General features: G+C 42.1%; 1 protein-coding gene across 2 annotated transcripts in view; it reads right to left on the reverse strand.

The window, feature by feature from the left end:
- FRMPD4 (FERM and PDZ domain containing 4) overlaps positions 1 to 23,639 on the reverse strand; it is a 217,706-nt gene that overhangs the window by 98,809 nt on the left and 95,258 nt on the right. For both annotated transcript variants that reach the window (XM_023740710.1, XM_023740711.1), the window contains exons 3-4: positions 15,231 to 15,391; positions 6,567 to 6,669 (exon numbers count right to left, since the gene is read on the reverse strand). In XM_023740710.1, coding sequence (XP_023596478.1) covers positions 6,567 to 6,669; positions 15,231 to 15,391 — 264 coding nt within the window. The remainder of the gene's footprint in view (positions 1 to 6,566; positions 6,670 to 15,230; positions 15,392 to 23,639) is intronic.

Consider the following 23,639-nt stretch of genomic DNA (forward strand, 5'->3'; position numbering starts at 1 on the left):
GCAACATCATGATAAACGGAGAAAAGACTGAAGTTGTCAAGGATTTCATTCTACTTGGATCCACAATCAACACCCATGGAAGCAGCGGTCAAGAAATCAAAAGACGCATTGCACTGGGCAAATCTGCTGCAAAAGACCTCTTTAAAGTGCTGAAAAGCAAAGATGTTGCCTTGAAGGCTAAGGTGCACCTGACCCAAGCCATGGTATTTTCAACAGCCTCATATTCATGCGAAAGTTGGACAATGAATAAGAAAGACCGAAGAAGAACTGGCGTCTTTGAATTGTGGTGTTGGCGAAGAATATTGAATATACCATGGACTGCCAAAACGAACAATCTGTCTTGGAAGAAGTACAACCAGAATGCTCCTTAGAAGCAAGGATGGCGAGACTATGTCTTATATACTTTGGACATGTTGTCAGGAAGGATCAGTCCCTGGAGAAGGACATCATGCTTGGTAAAGTACAGGGTCAGCGAAAAAGAGGAAGACCCTCAACGAGATGGATTGACGCAGTGGCTGCAACAATGGGCTCAAGCATAACAACGATTGTGAGGATAGCGCAGGACCCGGCAGTGTTTTCGTCCTGTGGTACACAGGGTCGTTATGAGCTGGAACTGACCTGATGGCACTTAATAACAACAACAACATACATACACATTCATCACTGATTTTGCTTCTCTAGAGAACCCAGCCTAAGACAGTTGCCATGGAGTCACTTCCGATTTATGGCAATCTTACGTATAACAAAACAAAATGTTGCGCAGTCCTGTTCCATCTACATCATCGGTGGTATGTTTAAGGCCACTGTTGTGGCTGTTGTGTCAATCCACCTCATTGAGGGTTTTCCTCATTTTTGCTGACCCCCCTATTTACCAGGCATGATGCCCTTTTCTAGCAATTGGTATTTCCTGATGAGGTGTCCAAAGAAGGCGGGTCGAAGTCTCAGCATTGTTGCTTCTAAGGAGCACTCTGGTTGCATTTCTTCTAAGACTGATTTCTTCATTCTTCTGGCAATCCACAGTCTATTCTTTTTTTTTTTTTTTTTTGGTCAACACCATAATTCGAATGCAGCAATTCTTCCTCTGTCTTCCTATTTTATTGTTCAGCTTTTGGATGCATATGAGGAGAATGAAAGGCCATGACTTGGTTCAGGCGTACCTTAGTCATCAAAGTGACATCTTTTCTTTTTAAAACTTTAAAGAATATTTTTCAGCAGATTTGCCCAGTGGAATACATCATTTGATTTCTTGACTGCTGCTTCTATGGATGTTGACTGTTGATCCAAGTAGAATGAAATCATTGACAACTTCCATTTCTTCTTTATTTATTATGATGTTTGCCAGGCCAGTTGTGAGGATTATCGTTTTCTTCACGTTCAGGTGTAATCCATACTGAAGGCTGTAGTCTTTGACCTTCATTAGTAAGTGCTTCAAGTTGTCTTCCTTTTCAGCAAACAAGGTTATGTCATCTGCATATTGCAGGTTGTTAATGAGTCTTCCTCCAATCGTGATGCCATGTTCTTCTTCATAAAGTCCAGCTTCTCGGATTATTTTTTCAGCATACAGACTGAATAGGTGAGCTGAAAGGATACAACCCTGCCACACAACTTTTCCAATTCTGAACCATGCGGTATCCCCTTCTGTTCGAACAACTGCCTCTTGATCCGTGTACAGGATCCATATGAGCACAATTAAGTGTTCTTGACTTCTTTGTACTGTTATCCATAATTTGTTATTATCCACACAGTCGAATGCCTTTGTGTTGCTGATAAAGTATAGGTAAACATCTTTCTGATATTCTCTGCTTCTGACCAAGATCCATCTGACATCAGCAATGATAGCCCTCATTCCATGTCCTCTTCGGAATCAGGCTTGAACTTCCAGCAGTTCCCTGTAGGTATATGGCTGCAGTTGTTTTTGTTTTTGTATTATCTTCAGAAGAATTTTGCTAGCATGTTGTATTAATGACATTGTTTGATAATTTCCACGTTCCATTTGATCACCTTTCTTTGGGATGGGCACAAATATGGATCTCTTCCAGCTGGTTGGCCAGGTAGCTGTCTTCCAGATTTCTTGACACAGACAAGTGAGCACCTCCAGCATTGAATATGTTTATTGAAGCATTTCAGTTTCTTCCGTCAATTTCTTGTTTTTCGCCAACACCTTCACTGCAGCCTGAACTTCTTCCTTTAGTATCAGCGGTTCTTGATCACCTGCTACCTTTTGAAATGGCTGAATGTGGACCAATGCTGTTTTAGTACAGTGACGCTGTGTATTTCTTCCATCTTTTGATGCTTTCTGTGTCATTCATTGTTTGGCCCATAGCATCCTTCAGGGCCCATAGCATCCTTCAGTCATGCAATTTGTGGCTTGAGAAATGCTGACCATGCTCTTGCCTTTCAGTTTTCTAATTCCAAGTCTCTACCTTTGTCATCATAATGCTCTATCTTCTCAAGCTGCCCTTTGAAATCTTCTGTTCAGTTCTTTTATGTCATCATTTCTTCCATTCACTTTAGCTACTTTGTGCTTAATAGCAAGTTTCTGAGACTCTTCTGATATCCATTTTGGTCTTTTCCTTCTTTCCTATCTTTTTAATGACCTTTCACTTTCTTTACAGATGATGCTCTTGATGTCTTCACACAACTCTTCTCATCTTTGGTCATTAGTGTTCACTGTGTCAAATCTACTCTTGAAATGGTCTCTAAAATTCAAGTGGGTTGTATTCAAGTTCTTACTTTGGCTCTCATGGACTTGCTTCAATTTTCTTCAGCTTCAGCTTTAATTTGCACATGAGCAACTGATGGTCTGTTCCATAGTCAGCTTCTGCTTTGTCTTGACTGATGATATCGAGATTCTCCATCGTCTCTTTACACAAATGCAGTCAATTTGATTCCTGTAATCTCTCCAGTGAGATCCACATAGACTGTGTTGATGGAGAAAGACGTATTTCCAATGAATAAGTCATTGGTCTTGCAGAATTCTGTCAGGCGACCTCCAGCGTCATTTCTATCACAAAGGCCATATTTTCCAACTACTGATCCTTCCTCTTTGTTTCCAACTTTCACATCTCAATCACCAATAATTTATCAATGCATCTTGACTGCATATTCAATAAATTTCATACTGCAGCAGGTTGTAAAAATCTTCAATTTCTTCATCTTTGGCATTCATGGTTAGTGTGTAAATTTGAACAATAGTTACATTAACTGGTCTTCCTTGTAGACGTATGGATAGTAACCTATCACTGAGAGCACTGTACTTCAGGATAGATTTTGATATGTTCTTTTTAAGAATGAATGCAATGCCATTCTTCAATTTGTTATTCCTGGCATAGTAGACAATATGAGTATCAGATTCAAAATGGCCAATACCAGTCCGTCTCAGCTTACTAATAACCAGGATATCGATTTCCAAACGTTCTATTTGATTTTTGGCAACTTCCAATTTTTCTTGATTCATACTTCATACATTTCATGTTTTAATTATTAATGGATGCTTGCATCCGTAACTTCTCATTTTGAGTCCTGCCAAATCAGCAAATAAAGCTCCTGAAGGATTGACTCCATCTGGGTCATTAAGGCTGACTCTACTCTGAGGTGGTAGTTCTTCCCTAGTTGTATTCTGAGTGCCTTCCAACATGAGGGGCTCATCTTCCAGTGCTGAAAGATGAGTACTGGGTTCTCATTAACTGATCTTTCAGAAGTAGATCACCAGCCCTTTCTTCCTAGTTTGTCTTAGTCTAGAAGCTCTGCTGAAACCTCTCCACCATGGGTGGCCCTGCTGGTATTTGAAATATTGTTGGCATAGCTTCCAGTGTCACAGCAACACACAAGCCACCACAGTACGATGAATTGACAGATAGGTGGTGACCTCACCTACCTCTTTTTTTTGTTATGAATATCTTATTTAATATCCCAAGGGTATGTGAGCATTGTACAGTCTCCAGATGCCTTTATTACAGGAACGCCACATCTTCTCAAACAGAACTTCCAGTGCATGGCCAGGGAAGAGGTGGAAATCATGCATGTTTTCAACTTCAATCCATTTAAAACACCACAATCTCATTATCAAGCATGTGGGATTCTCAGAGTGAATCGCAACCCCATTTTGAGAGAAATTTTCTGGGTATATTATTTGGGATTTTAGTCTACCCCTCAAAAAATTAATTGGTTACCTGAATATACCCTAAGCGTGATTGGCAAGCTTTTTCTGTAAAGGGCCAGATAGTAAATATTTTAGGCTTTGTGGGCCACATGGTCCCTGTTGCAACTACTCAACTGTTGTAGTTCGAGAGCAGCTAGCCACTACATAAATGAATGAGCGTGCCTGTGTGTCAATAAAACTTTGTTGATAGACCCTGAAATGTGAATTTTTTATAACTGAAAATGTGAAACATGTCATAAAATATTCTTCTTTTGTTTCAACTCTTTAAAAATGGTAAAAACCATTCTTAGCTCGTGGGCCACACAAAAACAGGTGGTGGGCTGGTTTTGGATCGTGAGCCATCATTTGCCAACCTCTTTTCTAATTGGTTCTTTTATTCATTGCACTCCACTATGTATCAAGTGCTATAAAGAGTGTTATGTTTACAGAGATGCCATTTTCCTTCCATAAGGCATCGAAACAAAAGGAAAAGAAATCTTTTCTGGAAAACAATCTTTCTAAGTGCGCTGGTAGGATTGCTAGGCGATGACTGCATGTATAGAGAGCTTTTTCTCTGTCCTTGTTCTGCAGCAGGCAATTCAGTCACAGGAAACCCAAACACAGGTATTTTATTTCTTCCATCCTCCTCCAGGCGCAGAAATCAATAGGACTGATCACAGAGGTGTGCACCAAGGGGAAAACAAAATGCCCACGTGACTTCTGCCATTGAGCCCAAACATGGCGCTCTGGGATGCAAACAGATATGAGGCTCAGAGCCTGCCTCCATGAGGTTATGTCCCCACTGACACCCAGATGCCTCTCAGGGGGAAGTAATTCCAAATGATAGTGTTTCAGCTCCCTCCCAAGAGCTCTAAAATACAGGTTGCTCCAGATTCTTGCATTCCTGGTCCACAGGAATATCCCAGGCATTCCCAGGACTTGTCCCAGGTACAGGTGAAGTGCCCACTCATTTGTGAGAGCATCCTTTGGAGATGTGGAAGCCCCATGAGGACAGGCACCATTTTCCCAGCCAGCTGCAAAGGCTCTGCTGTCTTTGGCCCAAACTAAACTAGGGTAGGAGTCCATGGGTGGTGCAAATGGTTAATATGCTCATCTGCAAACTGAAAGTTTGGAGGTTTGAGTTCACCTGGAGGTGCCTGGAAAGAAAGGCCTGGCAATCAGCTTCCAAAAAATAAGCCATTCAAAGCCCTATGAGCACAGTTCTACTCTGACACATATAGGGTCACCATGGGTCGAGGTTGACTTGACAGCAACTTTTTTTTAAAGTAGGGTGATCAACCATCTTGGTTTGCCCGGGATGGAGGGGTTTCCCAGGATGTGGGCCTTTCAGTGCTAAAACTGGGACAAGTGGTTACTCTAAAAGTGAGCTCCCTCTATTTCTAGTTCTCTTTTCCTACCTGTCTCCAAGTTCTTCCAAGGAGATTATGCTATCCTGGGTCTCCCTTTGTAGGGGAAGCTGAACTGGGTTTGGGAGGAAACGTTCTCCTGAAGACCCCAGGAATCCTCCATTTTTTGCTTTTCCCAAAATATAGATATTCATTTCTTATGAGAAAGCCTAAAAGCTAACAGATCCCCTTCTCAGTTTAAAGTGTTCTGGTAACTTTAGCTTCCATTTCCGTCATGCTTGGAAAGAGTTTATAAAAGACAAATGCCACATGCCCATCAGTCCTCAACACCCTTGTGGCTGAGTGGATCCATTCATATACTTCACAGAGCTTTTCCCCTAAATTCATTGTGGATGTGTAACTCCAGTGGCTTCTAAGAGCATTCTTGACCACTATTTTAACATCATATAAAAGACATTTTCTAGTGTACCAATAAGCACATCACATAACGATTTACATACATTCATGATAAAGCTCAACCAATAAACCAAGCCCATTTTCAAACTGCCCTAGCTTTGACTTAATTATCCTTTTGCCTCGGGTGATCATCTCAAAATTCAGTGGTGAATCACTCAGCCAAGTATGAAAAATCAGGGGACTGTAGGTTTGTTTATCCACGGGAATGTGTATGTAAAATTACTCATCACATAAGTGGTATTCAGGTGTTGCATTTTGATCTCCCTGATTACAAAAAAACCGATGTGTTGGTAACTCTAGAGGGAAAAAATTGCAACCTTTGGATATAGCAAAGGAGATGGGAATCATACAAATTTTGAGCAGAAACATAGGCACCCTGAATGCTAGCTAGCAAAGGATTGGACAATTAGGCGGTTTGCATTTACGGAGCTTGTGTTTTTATATTAGCGGTCTGTGTCACCAGCATTTTCAGTGACTCCAGGATGGAGGTTTGTGTTTCTGCCTGAAATTGGCCCACAGAAAGCCCCTCCTCTGCCTGATGAGGCTTCAGGGCTGGGGAGCAGCCCTGGCGGCAGGACAGGACAGATGACGGAGTCACGCACCTGACCAGGTCGATGACCCGCTCCCTCGGCGCAGCACTGACTGGCTCATCATTAATCATCACAATCTGATCTCCCGGGATCAGCTTTCCTTCCGAGGGGCCACCTGGAGACAAAGGAAAGTGAAGCCCAAGTGAGAAGACCATTGTTAAACCCATCCACAGCCTCCTCTCCAGACGGATGGTCACTCATTGTGAGCAAATGGTGTTATCGGCAAAAACAAAACTAACCCCCACCTGGGTGTTCTCTACCTGATCCTTCTCCACTCTGGCTGCCCATTAGAAAGAACTGGGGAGTTTTTTTAAAAAATTTTTTAATAGTTTATTTTATTTGTTTGTTGTTGTTGAAACTATACACAGCAGAACAGACGCCAATTCAACAATTTCTACATGTACAATTCGATGACATTAATTATATTCTTCAAGTTGTACAACCACCCTCACCCTCCTTTTCTGAGTTGTTCCTCCTCCATTAACATAAACTCACTGCTCCCTAAGCTTCCTATCTAAGCTTTCGAGTTGCTGTTGTCAATTTGATCCCAAATAGTTCTTTAAAAGAACACAATGCTAAATTTCTTTACTAATTAAGCTAAACCGTTGATTGGTTTAAAGAAGACTTTAGGGGATATTTCTGGTTTAAGTTTAAAGAGTATCTCAGGGCAATAGTTTCAGGGGTTCATCCAGCCTCAATGGCTCCAGAAAGTCTGGAATCCATAAGAATTTAAAATTTTGTTCTGCATTTTCCCCCCTTTGGCCAAGATTCTTCTATAGAATCTTTGATTAAAACAGAACTGGGGAGCTTTTAACAATTCCGATGGTCAGGCTGCATCCAGGCCAAGTAAATCAGAATCTTTGGGGGTGGGACCCACATTTTTCTAAAACTTCCCAGGCAAGGTTGAGACTCAATAGCCTAGCAGCTTCTCACAGTCTAACATGCGTGATTCACCAGGGGATCTTCTGAAAATGCAGATTACAATTCAGTAGCCTAAAGGGGCCTGAGAGTCTGCATTTCTAGCAAGATTCCAGGGGATGCTGGTGCCACTGGTCAACTGACCATACTTTGAGTAGTAACGCACCCAAAAGAAGAAGGTAGTCTCCAAGAAGGTAGCCAATCAGCTGTGCTGATGCTTTGTATCCAAAGCTGCAATCACCTGAGCACACCTGTATTTGAACACAGTTGAATTTATTTACTCAGCACAATGAGGCAGACCTCACACCATGGGGAACCATAAGACATCTCAGTAAGAGTGTTAACCATTCGCCATTGAGTCAATTCCAACTCATGGTGACCCCAAGTGTGTCAGAGGGTGCTCCACAGGGTTTCCAATGGCTGATTTTTCACAAGTAGATCACCAGGCCTTTCTTCCAAGGCACCTCTGGGTGGACTTGAACCTCCAACCTTTCAGTTAGCAGCCGAGCGTGTTAACCGTTTGCAGTACCCAGGGACTCCAAGAGGGTATTAGGAAGGACTTATTTGGACTTGGCCTTGTGCTAGGTGCTTTGGGGCAGGATTCCAGGAAATGGTTTATTCTAGATTAGATGCTTTCAGGAAGTAGGGGTAATTCTATCATGGATCTTTTAAAAATTCTTGTCTAAAAGGTGAGAATAAGGAAGCGAGGCTAAAGCTGTGATTGGTCAAGAAGTAGCAGTCACTCGTATCAGTCAGGAGAGGGGAGTGTTGGTCATTTTTGTGGTTGGGCCTGTGCTCAGATGTTCTTGTCTGTGTTCAGATGTGATTACAGATCAATCTTGTGGTCTTGCTCCATTAGGGTCACAGAGTGGCTTTGTCTGATGCTGGTGGTCTGTGAAATTGCTCATGCTCAACAGGAGGATGCCGAGGCCCAGCTGTGAGGGCCCGGCCAGTTTCCCCATGTCAGGGGCTGGGCCCTCACAATTTCCCAGTGTCACTAATTTCCCAAGAAGAAGGTTGCTGCTGTTGTTGTCAGCTGCTGTCGAGTTGGCCGCCAACTCATAACAAACCCATGGGCAATGGAATCGGACCTTTGGGATCTATAGGGTTTCACTGGCTGACTTTTGGAAGTAGATCACCAGGCCTTTCTTCCTAGTCTGGAAGCTCCAATGAAACCTGCTCAGCATCATAACAATAAGCAAGCCACCACTGACAGATGGGTGGTAGCTGAGCATGAATGAAGTGCATTGGCTAGGAATCAAACCCAGGTCTCTCACAGAAGCCGAGAATTCTGCCACTGAACCACAACTGCCCTCCAAGGAGAAGGTAGGAAACAATTATTTGTTGTGCATTTGTTAGCATCAGACACTGCGCTAAATGCTTTGCCAACTAAACCTCACTCAATATTATCATCCTTTTCATACAATGAAGTAACCGAAGCTCCCACAGGTTAAGGAATTGGCTTGAAGGAGCAGGACTGAGTCTCAGCTCGGTCTGTTGACTCTTCCAAGTTCAGAATAGCCAACATCTCTTTTGAACTTGCTCCCATAATTCAAAGACTGGCTGCTACCAGGTCTCTCTCTCTCTTTTTAAGTAATAAAGGAATATTTTTATTAGTAAAATTGTTTGGTTTTGAGTACAGAATACATTCCCCTGGTGTACAATATAAATGGTACAATGCGCCCACCTCCCATCCCCATTCCAGAAGCATCACTGTTACCAATTTCTAGTGACTCCTCCGTCAAGAGATGGTACGCTCATAGGCGCACACCACACACAAATGGTGGCAAACCATGAGCACTCTTTCCCACTCTCATGGATTGAATTGTGTCCCCCCAAAATGTGTGTCAACTTGGCTAGGCCATGATTCCCAGTATTGTGTGGTTGTCCACCATTTTGTGATCTGATGTGATTTTCCTAAGTGTTGTAAATCCTAACTAGAGGCAGTTACGTTAATAAAGCAGGACTCAATCTACAAGATTAGACTGTGTCTTAAATCAATCTCTTTTGTGATATAAAAGAGAGAAGAAAGCAGAGAGACAGAGGGACCCCCTGCTACCAAGAAAGTAGTGCCAGGAACAGAGTGCATCCTTTGGACCCAGGGTCCCTGTACAGAGAAACTCCTAGACCAGGGGCAGACTGATGACAAGGACCTTCTCCCAGAACCAACAGAGGGAGAAAGCCTTCCCCTGGAGCTGGCACCATGAATTTGGACTTCTAGCCTCCTAGACTGTGAGAGAATAAATTTCTCTTTGTTAAAACCATCCACTTGTGGTATTTCTGTTACAGCAGTACTAGATAAGAAAGACACACATCTTGATTTTTTCCCCACTTAACAATATTTCTAAAAGAACATTCCACAGCCTGTTTAAAGAGTCTCCTTGCTCTATTTAAAAGCTTCCTGGTTTTCCAATGTACAGACAAAAATTTTTTTTTTAAAACCAATCCCTTATTTGATGGACGCTCAGGTTGTTTCCAATGTTGTGCTGCAATCGTAACAGCTGGCACTGAGTGCAATAAGCCTCTGACATAGAACAGAGAGGTGGCTAACTGCCCCAAACCACACATAGTCTTTATCCATAGGTGTGAGTCAATCGGTGAGATAACTTTCTAGACAAAGAACTGCTGCTATCAAAGGGTATGCGCATTTTAAAGTTTTATAAATATTGCCAAAGTGGTTCTTAGTTTCCCGGTGTTGTCTTAACAAAAATACCACAAGTGGGTGGTTTTAAAGAACAGGCATTTATTGTCTCAAGTTGTGGAGGTTAGAAGTCCACATCAGGGTCTCGGTTCTAGGGGAGGGTCCTTCCTTATTGGTAAGCTCGGGTGTTTCTCAGAGTTCCTTTGCTTGTAGCTAGACCCTCATGTGGTCTCTTCCCCTGTATGTGTGTCTGTCTGTCTGTTTTCCTTTCTATATGACAGCACTCAGAAGGGATTAGGTTTAGGACCCACCCCACTCCAGTATGACCTCATTAACATTTCAAAAGAAAAACCCTATTTCCAAACAAGGTCACATTCACAGGTACAGGCTAGGACACAATTCAGTCCATAACAGGCTGTGCCCATCTACAGTCTCACCAGCAAGTGGACATCTGGGGGCCTAGTTCCCTGAACTCTTGCTATGGAGAAACGTCTTGATATTTGCCAATCTGAAAGGTGGAGAATGGCATTTCATTGTGGCGCCAGCTTGGAATTTCTTTCTTTCTTTCGAACATCTAATTGTGCCTTAGGTGAAAGTTTACAGAGCAAATTAGTTTCCCATTCAATAAATTATACACAAGTTGTTTCACGACATAGATTGCAAGCCCCGCAATGTGTCAGCATGCTCCCCCTTTCCACCCCAGGTTCTCTGTTTCCATTCATCCAGTTTTCCTGCTCCTTCCTGCCATCTCATCTTTGTTTTAGGGCAGGTGTTGCCCATTTGGTCTAGTATACTTGATAGTTCTAAGCAGCATGTTCCTCACGGGTGTTATTGTTTGTTTTATAGACCTGTCTATATTTGCCTGAAAGGTGAACTTCGGGAGTGGCTTCCGTTCTGAGTTAGGGTAACCAGAGGCCATAGACTCGGGTGTTCTTCCAGTCTCTCTTAGGCCAGTAAATCTGGTCTTTCTTGTGAATTTGAATTTTGTTCTACATTTTTCTCCTGCTCTGTCCAGGACTCTCTATTGTGATTCTGGTCAGAGCAGTCAGTGGCGGTAGCCAGGCACCATCTAGTTCTTCTGATCTCAGGTTAGTAGAGGCTGTGGTTCATGTGGTCCATTAGTCCTCTGAACTAATTGCTTCCTTGTGTCTTTGGTTTTCTTCATTCTTTTGCTCCAGACAGATGAGACCAATAGTTGTATCTTAGATGGCCACTCACAAACTTTTAAGACCCCAGATGCTACTCACCAAAGTAGGATGTAGAACAGTTTCTTTATGAACTATGTTATGCCAATCGACCTAGATGTCCCCTGAGACCATGGTCCCTAGCCTTCAGCCCCAGCAACTTGGTCCTGCGAGGTGTTTGGCTGTGTCTAGGAAGCTTCTATGACTGTGCCTCCTGTGTGCTCTATTATATGTATGAATACACATGCTGCACATACAAGTTTGTATGTAAAAATATCCACAGCCAAACCTATATATGTAGGTGGGTGTACTTCTATACTCCCTCCTACCCCTATTAGCATATATAACTACCTGTGTATCGGCTTGTAAATTATTGTTTGTTTTTACTGTTGTTGTAGGATTGTATATGTTGTAATATTTACTGGGGTGGCCTTTTTTTGTGTGTATGTGTGTGTGTTCCTCTCAGTGTCTTCCTTTGTCTTGGTCAAGTTCTGCTGACTTTCCCCCTATTGTATATTGCCTTTGCCTTCACCAAAGTTAACACGTGCCTACTGTCTAGTTAGTGTTTTTCCCTCTATGCCCTCCCCTCCCTGGTAACCATCAAAGATTGTTTCTTTCTATGTGGAAACTTTTTCTTGATTTTTTACAATTGTGGTCTCATACAATATTTGTCCTTTTGTGATTGACTTTCTTCGCTCAGCATGATATCCTCCAGATTCATCCACGTTGTGAGATGTTTCGCAGACTCATCATTGTTCTTTCTCATTGTGTCACTGCCAGCTCTCTTGACACAAACTTAAAGTCACATCTGTGTGAGCCACATATTTAAATAAAACCTACAAATACTCTGGTTATCTGGTTTACCTTCACATTTCTAGATATGTGCAATTACCTCTCCAATATTGATATGGTGTTATAATTTTGACTGTATTTCCAGAGTTCTGTCACTGAGTGAGAGGTGCAATTGAAATGTTATCTTTCAGCTATTATCACTGTGACTTTATTTACTAATAAAAATGAACACTTCATGCCCAGATATGGAACTGAAAGTAATTCAATTGTTCTCCACCTACCCCGGCATCACATGCCATTCAAACTGTTGCATACACTTGTCTTCTTTCTGGTGAGGAGGGGAGTGGGGAAAACCTCAACAAGTCCCCATATCAGTGACAGAAAAATTTCATTTCATTTCATTCGGTGTTTGCACACATAAAGAATTCTGAAAAAATCACTGGGGACTCTTATAATAGCTACCGATATATGTGCAAGCAGTCACTCAAATTCCGTCAAACACATGGTTAGTAATCAAATGCTGATCAAATACAAAATAATTTTCAAAGTAACTGGTTGATGGATGTTAACTGGTCTGTTAAGAAAACACTCGAAAATTAACAGGACATAGTCATACATGTGACCTATACTTTTCAATCAAATGGAATTATTTTCATTTAATCAAGCAACTTGAATCAAGAATTCTAGAGGAAGCAACACACAGTTCCTTCCAGAATATGAAACAGTGGCACACTTTGGAGAATGGTCTCATGCCCTTGACTCTGACAACTGGGTTGTCTAGTAAATTGGGTCATGCCACCGAAATCACTTGGGATTTCAGTAGAATCATTTTTATGATTGACCAACATTTTCACTCATAGAAATGACAGGAAACAGTACTCTTTGACCTCTCTTTTCACTTTTTTCTACTTTTCTCAATATTGTCTAACAGTAGGTCTCTGAACCTAAGAGAGTCAAGCAAAAGGAAGAAAAGAGGTTGAAGGAACAGCAAAGCAATACAATAAAATGAAAAACAAGACTTGAATTTCCAGTAAGCTCCGAGGAGGTCAAACACTTTGGAGAACCTCATAACCAGGGATTTAAAAATATCCCAATATTATAAAACAGAATGCCAAATATGATTCTATTTAAGAAAAAGTATCTATGTGTGGGTGCGTGTGCATACATATATATATAATACATTAATATATATGATACATAACAATATAACATACGTGTGTAATGTATATGCATATGTGTGTATATACAGAATTGTGTCTAATACACATCTGGTCTCCATGCATACATTAATAATGGTTGTTTCTTAGTAGTAGGAGTTCAGGTTATATATATATTTTTTTTTTCATTTTTTTTTTACTTTGAGCTCTATACCCTCTACATTGTTTGTTTGTTTTTTACAAAGCACACATATTATTTTCTTATCATAAAAAGCAACAAATCTATTTTATTTTGAGAATAAAACTCTCAGTTGCATCAAGCTGGGCAATCCTACACAAAGAGTTAAAATATTATCTCCATCTAATGAAATAAAGAGCTCTGGCCCATGGAGTAAGAAGTTGTGTGGTGAGATAACGGTAGATGTGAACAAGAAACAGTCCTCTAAGCAAAAGTGTAGAATAGTTGATTGCATTTGTGGGCTTGCCTTGGGGGGGTATTACTCAAAACAATTTAGATAAATTAAATCAACTTTAAATATCTATACTAGTTCACTAGTTGACTTTCATTTCCCTCAATTGACAAACTCAACTGGCCAAATATTTTAGCGCTTACTACTACTACTGCTAGTTAACATTTATGGAATAATAACTATGTACCAGGCACTCTTCTAAGTTATCCCATACTTGCCATAGCCCTGTAAGGTCAATACTATTAGGGTCCCCATTACACACATAAAGCAGAGAAATCACATCAAACTGAAATGCAGGGAAGTTACATAACATGGAAGCTAAAAAAACTCTCACAAGGCAAAGAGGCAAGATTTGAACCTAGGGAATCTGTGCTCAGTGTCTGTGCTCTTAACTACAGTACTTGGCTACGGAACTCGTCCTGGAGATAATCAGCATAGAAGAGAATTTCCTTTTGTCTGAAAATAAATCCAATATAAGCTCATCAAAGGAAGTACATAAGTACATACAATAAATAATACAAAAAGCATTGTTTCGGGGGAAAGGCAAAGGCAGCCCACTCCAGGCAGTGACATTATACTCTGCTGTGTTCGAATATGTGGATAGTGGAACTTTCTACATCCTGATAATGATGACCGAGGCAAAGTACGTTAGTTATCTGTTCATGCTGTGGGATTTAAGACATTTGGCATTGAGTCTATCTGTAAGCATCTGCTGCATAACAAACCTCCCAAAACTCAGTGGGGGTCCAACGGTCATTTCTTCTCATGCTCATGGTCTTTAATATAACTGCAGATTGGCTGATCTAGGCCAAGCTCGGCTGGGCAGCTCTGCTTCAAACCGCAGGTCAGGCTGCACTTAGCTGGTGCCACCACATGTGTTCTGCCGCTCCATGTGGTTACTATGGGGCTCAGGCTGAAGGGATAGCAGCTACCCAAGGGAAACTGTTCCCATGATCATGGTGGAATCCAAGAAACAGACTGACCTACACAAGCACATTTCAAGCCTTTGCCTATGTCATCTTTGCTGACATGCCATTGGCTACGGTCAGTCACATGGCCCAGCCCAACACAATGTAGCCGGGAAATCTAGTCTGCCTCTAGTGGAAAGGGAGGGGAGTGCATATTTGTAAATAATCCAACCACTCCAATGACTAAATCCTACTGTAACTTAAGCATCACTTCCTGTTGTTTCTTCTAAGGAGCTCTTCATGAGCTTACTGAATCACAGTAAGGTGCCTGCCTCTTACTGTTTACATTCATGCATTAAGAACCAGGTCATTTCCATGGTTACAAATGATGGGTCAGTGTTTTCCTTAGTCAAGTGAAAAGACTTGGCCATTTAAAACTTAGTTTCGAGGAGCCATTTCTGTCCCTCTGGAGGTCTGACTCTATCCAGGTGTTGGAACAACACGCCCAGCCTTCACAACCCAGACACTCAAGGAACCAAACAGGAATCATTCTGGCAGGGGGTGGTGGGTGGTCGTGGGAGGCCCAGAAGTGGGGTGGGAGCTTACCTGGAGTTACTGAGCGAACGACCACTGGCTTTTCACTCCCTGCCACGAAACCAAATCCCAGCACAGGGTCCCTCCTCATCTCCACCTTCCGGGGAGCCGGAGGGATGATTTGGCAGCTCTCTAAGCGAGGGTCGTCAAATGGGATTGCCTGTGTCATGTGGCTGTGGGAAAAACACACACAGAGGAACGAGGCATAAATGTATGTATTGGGCATTCGTCTGGCGAGCTCATTCTCTCTAGTTTCTGAACCTTCTGTTCTCTGTCTGTTAGAAAGGGAAAGCTATGGAGAAGCCCACAATCATGCTACGTTTGTGGCCTCCTTGTTGTGCCTTGAAAACTCGAGACCCACTTCTTCATTACACTTCTGCACTGGCTGTTCCTGACCCCTGGAATGCTGGTCTGGCAGCTATCTGTATGGACCACCCTCATCTCTCTTAAGTCTTTGCTTGAATACAACCTTCTTGAAGAGGACAGCCATAACCACACATTTTAAAATGGCAACCTGCTCCCGCACATCCCTAATTTCCTTTACCCTCTTCTACTTTTTTTCCCATAGCATTAATCACCTGCTAGCATGCTGTAGAATAGACTTACTTTTATGCTTATTCTTACTGTTTCTTTCTCCACACTAGAATGTAAGCTCCATGAAGCCAAGGAATTTTGTATTATTCACTGATTTATCCCAGGTGTCTAGAACAGCATCTGGCACATAGTAGATCCTCAATAAATAACTAAGTTAATAAGTAGAGGGAAAGATATTTCTCTGGGGGAAATTATAACTGATCTGCTGAGAAAGACCCTCTGAGGGTTATGGAAGTTTAGGAGGTAACAGCTTTGGCTTCAGGTTCTCGTGAAATTTAAGTGATGCAGATCATTTTGGTGGTGACAGGTTATCCTGGTGTCTAATACATCCCCCTTTCCAAAGAAGTTGAGAATTTAGCTCTTGGCATTTATTTTCTTGGGAGTCCCTGGGTGGTTCAAACGGTTAATGTACTCGGCTGCTAACCAAAAGCTTGATGGTTCGAGTCCATCCAGAGGTGCCTTGGAAGAAAGGCGTGGTGATCTACTTCCAAAAAATGAGGCATTGAAAACCCTATGGAGCACAATTATACTCTACCACACATGGGGTCACCATGAGTTGGAATCAACTCCACGGCAAATGGTTTTTTGGGGATTATTTATTTTCTGGAAAAATTTTCAAATGCTTTCGGTGAATTTTTTCATTCACACCTAAACTGCAAAAGTCTTATCAATAATCCAAACTTGTAATTTACACAGCATTCAAAAATGTTCAAAACGCTTCTACAAATACCTCTTTTGATCCATAAATCAACTTCGAGAGTCAGAGAGCAGAGCAGGTATCTTTATCTACACTTTTGCAATAGGGAAACTGAGTGCAAAATAGACTTAGCATCATCTTTCAGGGCCTGTGACGGGTGTGCCAGCCCCCAGGACTCTAATGAAGTCTTCCCCAGGCACATTACCCACGGCAGCCTTCTTTTGCAGAAGAGTTCTTAGTCTGAACACTAGAAATCTCCTTAAAGTCATGTAAGCCAAGATTATTTCAATGACATGGGCTTAATTTCATTTTTTTTCTCTCCCTAATCTTCTTCAATAAGTAAAAGAAGCTCATTTTAAAATAACTTGGAAGCTGCTACTCTGTCTGCCATCTGGACAACATACTGTTCAAATGTAATAAAGAAAGGCGAGGAAGGAGTCGTCCTGTTGTCCTTCTGTGTAATTAATACGAGTTAAGGAAAATCAATGACGACCCTCCAGGATGTGTTCTTTAGGCTGAGATTCCTGACTAGGGAAATCAAAGTTTAAAATCCCTTTTAAGCAGAAAGGAAATGGCTTCTCGATTTAGCTCCTTGTGCTCCGGTACACGAGGAAAAAGGTCTTTCTGGAGAGGCCTAATGTGTAGGGAGCCATGGGCTAATCCTTTCATCTGTTAGATTATTTCATCCTCAAAACTCCCCTACGAGAGAGGGAGTTTTACCCTACCTGCCCCCTTTTTACAAATGCCACGAGAGGAAAAAGAATGGGACCAAGGTCACACCCTTCACACCTGGTCTTCTGATTCGAAGTGTAGTGCGCAGGACCCGCTATGCAATTTGCAGAGCCAAGTGCAAAACGAAAATGCGGGCTGTTTGTTCAGACATGATTACGAATTTCAAGATGGCGACCATAGAGCATTCAACCCAGCGCAGGGCCCTTCTGGGCACGGGGTCCTGGGCAGCTGCCACATATGGAGTCGCCAAGAGATGGGGTCGCCATGAGTCAGAGTCGACTCAACAGGTAACTGTTAGCATCCATTACAAATGTAAGTTAAAACATTTATAGCTCCATTAAGGTGCCCTGGTGGCACAGTGGTTAAAGCTATCGATGCTAACTGAGAGGTCGGCGGTTGGAAACCACCAGCGGCTCCTCAGGGAAAGATGTGGCAGTCTGTTTCTGTAGAGATTTACAGCCTTGGAAACCCTATGGGGTCACTATGAGTCGGAATTGACTGGATGGCAGTGGGTTGGGTTGGGGTTGGGGTATAGCTTAATTATCCTCTTTGCACTACATAATGAAAAAAATAAAAAAAAACAAAACAAAACAAAACCCGTTGCTGTCAAGTACTCATAGCGACCCTACAGAACACAGTAGAACCGCCCCATAGAGTTTCCAAGGAGTGCCTGGTGGATTTGAACTGCCAACCTTTTGGTTAGCAGCTGTAGCACTTAACCACTATGCCACCAGGGGTTCCACATAATGAAACAGCAGTATCTAATAGCAGTATCTAATTTTTTAATCCACCCATTCGTTCAATAACTACATTATTATTATCACTACCTGACATTTATTAAACACTAATTCTGTGCTAAGTATCATTCTAAATGCTTTCCACAGGTTAGTGCATTTAATTCTCCAAAACAAATTTATCATGCATTCATTTATTCAACAAATGATTATTGAACGCCCACCGGGTTCTCAGTTCTGGGCATATGGTAGTGAAGAAAGCAGACAAAAAATTAAAGGTTCATTCTAGTGTTGGGAGCCAGAGAATAAACGAATAAATTAGTAAAACTCACGGTATATCAGGTCATTATCAGCAGTAAGGAGAAAAATACAGCAGGGAGAAAAATACAGGATGGGGAGCTACTGGATGAGGAGTGTTGCACTGCCCTCTCACGGACTGGGGAGACGTCTGAGGGAGGAGCATTCAGGCAAGTGCAAAGGCCCTGAGGCATGATGTGCCTGGGAGAGCTCCCCCGAGGAGGAACACAGAGGCCAGGGGTGGGGGCAGGGTGTGCAGGCAGTGAGGAGAGTAGTCAACAGGGTAGGGGCAGCAGAGCACGCAGGCCCTGGAAGGACTTTGACTTTTGTTCTGAGTAAAACAGGGAACCAGGGGAAGGTTTTGAGTGGAGAAGTGATGTGACCTAGCTGCTGTCCTGAGAACAGACTGGAGGGACCTGGGTGGAAGCAGGGAGATCCATTCAGGAGTTATGACACCAAGCCTGACAAAAGACCATGGTGGCTTGGACCAGGGTGACAGTGGTGGAGGTGGCCATAAATTGTTGAGTTTTTAATATTATTTGGAGGCCACTCTGACAGAGCAGGAAACCCTGGTGGCATAGTTGGTTAAGTGCTATGGCTAACCGAAAGGCCAGCAGTTCGAATCCACCAGGCGCTCCTTGGAAACTCTATGGGGCACTTCTACTCTGTCCTATAGGGTCGCTATGAGTCGGAGGCGACTTGACGGCAACGGGTTTGGTTTTGTTTTCTTTTTTTGACAGAGCAGGGGTGGGAATCCTGCTCTGAGACCTTCCTGCACAGACCACATGTCCCCAGTGATGATGACACCATCAGTATGTTGCCTAATGCAAGTCCTGTGGCCTGATATTTCCAAATTGCAGGAGCCACTTTCTCTTCGAGGAGGTAACACTTTCTGGTTTGCATAAGGGACAAATAAGCGCCCCTGGTGTAAGGGTGAACATGAGAACTGACGACCTAGCCTGGAGTGAGACTTTGGAGCCAGACTGTCTGGATTCGAACTTTGGCCCTACCATTCCAGCGGTGTAACCCGCACAAATGACTTCATCGCTCTGTGCCTCCGTTTCCTCATCTGGAACACTGTACCGACCTCATAAGATGGTGGTGAGGATCAATGAGTGAATAAACGGAAAGCAATGAGCAAAATGACTGGCACACAGTAGGCACTCAAAAAGTTTAGCTGTTATTTTTGTCCTCCAGAGATAAATGAATAGAAAGAAAGCAGTTTCAGACATCGTGAACCCATTCAATTTTAAAATATGAAAATAAAATCAGTAACATTTCAACTACCTGTGGCCCAGCTCTCCAGGTGAAATGCCTCACAAATCCTGGGTGAGCTCTGAGGTCTTCAATCGAAAAACCATATCGGATGTAATGACACAGTAAACACAAATATAAGGGGAGATACACAAGGCAATGCTGTGCCAGAACACAGAAGGATAAAAGAAGGAAGAGAAAAATCTAGGCTCGCTAGAGACGGAATTACTGTTAGTAAGTTTTCTGGGACTGTGTTTCCCGACCACTAAATGACCTTCGGGAGTCCCTGGGCTTGGCTGTTAACTGAAAGGTCCGAGGTTCGAAGTCACCAGCCGCTCCGTGGGAGAAAGATGTGGCAGTCTGCTTCTATAAAGATTACAGCCTTGGAAACCCTATGGGACAGTTCTACTCGGTCCTATAGGGTTGCTATGAATCAGAATCAACTCGACGGCAACAGGTTTTTGGGTTTTGGGTGACGCAAACACTTATGCGCTAGGCTGCTAACTGAAAGGTTGGCAGTTTGAATCCACTCAGAGGCACCTCAGAAGAAAGGCCTGGTGATCTGCTTCTGGAAGGTTATAGCCATTGCAAGCCCTGTGGAGTGCAGCTGTACTCTGACACGTACAGAGACATCATGAGTCAAAGTCAACTTGATGGCAACTTCTTTTTTTTTTTTTGACCATGCATCCAGGGCAGGGGAGTGAGGTCGGAGTCATGGAAAACCCCTGGTAACCTGAGCAAATCACTGCGCCTATTTTGGCAGCTAACTCCAGTGAAGATGGGGCAGGGGAAAATGAGAAGTGCTAATTATGCTCTGAGGGGTGAGATAGAAGAGCAGGCTGCTTTCATCTCAGATGCTGCCATCCTCTATCCCCAGAGAGTCTGAAGTTGGTCCATCTCACGTCATTGTTGTTTCCCTACCCACAGAAGTTTGGAAAACACACAACCAAACATTGACTTTGTGATCACTACTTGTTCTAGTGTGTTTGGTTTTGTGGATGCTTTTCTGATGCTTTTGGTTTCGCTTTCGCGTTGAGGATAACCTTCCGAAGGCATGATCATTTTCTTGCTCGACAGGTTGTGTTTTCAGCACAAATTAGCTAAAATAATCAACCCTTGTCTCTTTTCCAGTAAGAATGGATCCACACTAAAATGTTGCCCATGAAATATTTTGTTCTTTGTATGAAGGCAAGCACTTTTTGGCCCAGTACTTGGATTATTTTTTATAAAGATGCTGGAGCCCCTTTACAATGAGCTGAAAAAGCAACATCTTTTTACTGCTAAACACCCCTCAGTGAATTCCGATGCTGAGACTAGAAGAATATAACTGATGAGCTACACAAACTTCCACCTTCCGTCCCCAACCGTCTCTAACCAACACGCACAGATAGACCGGGAGTCTAACACCTGAAAATACAGAGTATGTTCATTGAGATGGAAATCTGTCCATCAAGACTGAATGAGCGATCTTCTTGTTTCTGACAGATTTCGTTTCAAAAGGAATGACAGTAATCCTGCTGCTGAATTCTCCATAACAAGCGGAAAGGGCTTTCCTTCAATCCTTGGAGCATTCTTCTTCAGCAGAAATAAAAGACTGATACGTCCAATGTATCACAAAGAAGTACTTAGACTAGTAGAAAGCACCGTGTAAGAAAACCTAAAGTCATTCCAGTTTTCGATGCACTTACTGGAATCAGCAAGGTCCTTCCTGGAGTATGTGCTGAGTGGAAAGGTTCTGGAAGGAAGAACCAAATTTAGAGGTCATGACCTTTGGTGTGGAAGAAAGAAGCTGAAGAGGATGGTGGCAGGTGGGGCATCTGGGTAGTTAAGACTGGAATGGAATAAGTACAAATAAACATATGTGCCCGAGTTCGGCTGCGAAGGTCATTGTTGGTGTTTCCTTTCAGGGATGGCCAGCTGTGGGTGCACAAGAGCCTCAAGTGTCAATATATTATAGTCTCATCTTGATAGCACTGGTCTGTGCGGTAGAGTGAATTATTCTTCATTGCTCCCTAGGATCACCACCAGATGCCACATTACTTTTCAGTGCCTTCCTTCTGTACACAGTACATATTTCTCTACCTCGACTCTGCTAACATCCCATTGACCAAAGCCTACCACTTGGCTGAGCTCCTATGTGACAAGTGAAAAGTGCTTGTGAAGTTGGACATGTGCTCTTGCTTGCCTGACATTGCCATAAAAAGATCATGCCCAGGAAGGAGAGTCAGGAATAGGAGGATACGGAATGTGTGGCTAATTGCCTCCATAAATAACTGCCTCCTTTGCCATCAGACCAGAACTGGATGGTGCTCGGCTACCATTACTGAACATTTTGATTAAAGACTCCATAGGAGAATCCTGATCAGAAGGGGGAAAATGAAGAACAGAATTTCAACTTCACATGGACTCCAGACTTTCTGGAGCTACAGAGGCTAGATGAACCTATTGCCCTGAGATAATCTTTAAACCTCAAACCAAAAATATCCCCTGAAGTCTTCTTAAAACCAAACAATAGTTTAGCTTAACTGGTAACAAAATATCTGCCTTGAGCATTGTGCTCTGTTAAGAACTATTTATATGGGATCAAAGTGACAACAGCAACTCCAAAGATGGGATAAGAACCTTAGAGGGCAATGAGTTTATGTTAATGGGGGAGGAACAACTCAGAAAAGGAGGATGAGAATGGTTGCACAACTTGAAGAATGTAATCAATGTCACTGAATTGTACATACAGAAATGGTTGAGTTGGTGTATGTTTTGCTGTGTATATTCTCAACAACAACAACAAAATAAAATTAAAAAAAAAAAATCTTCCCCAGGGTAGCTGCTGTCCCTTCAATCTGGGCTGTCTAGCCCAACAAGACATCAGAACCTATTATAAAATGACAATTCATAGAAAAGTGTGGTACTTGCACAAATATAGAAAAGTATACAACAATGGAGTAGCAGTTTGACAAGAACAAAACAAAGATTCCAGGGTCAATTTAGAGATACCTGCCCTCTTGAAATAAATTACTGCGAGCTGCAGCAGCAAAGAAATTGAAGTGTTCTCGCGTGTCAACAATGTGGCTGCTTTTGAAACAAAACCATTGAAGTACAGTAGAGTGGCTATGAAAATCTTTTGTCCTACAGAGGAGTTGTTTGCTATCTGGTGACAAGGAACTAAAAGAGTTGTCCCTTCTGGGTAAAGAAGATAGTATAATAATGAGTGAGAATGTAACTTTTTTCCAAAAGAAACTTGGGTTGTGAAGAGCACACAGGGAAAACAGATGCTTGGAAACAATTCCACCATCATGTGATTGTTTTACTGAAAATTATGCAAATATGTACCTATAAAAACCACAGTCTTTGAAAACTTGGAAATGAAATTTTATAACCTGTTTAAAAATTTTCCAAATGAAGCACTTCAGTGGATCGTGAACTCATTTGTTAAATATAATAAAATGCAACATCATCCATTTGGTTGGGAAGAATAGTTGATGGACATCAAGGAAGATGGGAATTTTCCAGTTGAGTTTTAACAAAACTCTTTGCATAGATGGGATTGAAAAAGAGTCTATCATGACCTAGCAAGCAAGCCGGTGTCACATTTTGTCCATTGCCTCTACATATGTTGTTGTGATTCCTTTTTTCTCCAATGACAACGATTAAAACCAAGTAAAGAAGTAAGCTGAACTGGCAGCCAGACCTTCAAATGTTCATTCAATGAAGTGGTAAACCAAGATGTTCAAAAATAATGAAGCATCCTCAATCACTTTGCTATCATTTAAAATACTAAATAATTCTTAATGGAGCAGAGATAGCAAAATGTTTAGAAATCATTAAAATGTATATTTTACTTTCATCTCATCTTATTTTAACATCTCATTTCAACACCTTTTGTACACATGCTTTATACTCTCAACAATACATTATTTACCAAAAAACCAAACCCATATATCCTAGAGAAGTAAGAGCCACCACACGAATAGATATATGCACACCATGTTCATTGCAGCACTGTTCACAATAGCAAAACGATGGAAACAAGCTAGGTGCCCATCAACGGACGGATGGATAAACAAATTATGGTACATCCACACAACGGAATACTACGCAATGATAAAGAACAAC

Source organism: Trichechus manatus, unplaced genomic scaffold (assembly GCF_000243295.1).
Source record: "Trichechus manatus latirostris isolate Lorelei unplaced genomic scaffold, TriManLat1.0 scaffold00162, whole genome shotgun sequence".
In the NCBI taxonomy this organism is placed as follows: domain Eukaryota; kingdom Metazoa; phylum Chordata; class Mammalia; order Sirenia; family Trichechidae; genus Trichechus; species Trichechus manatus.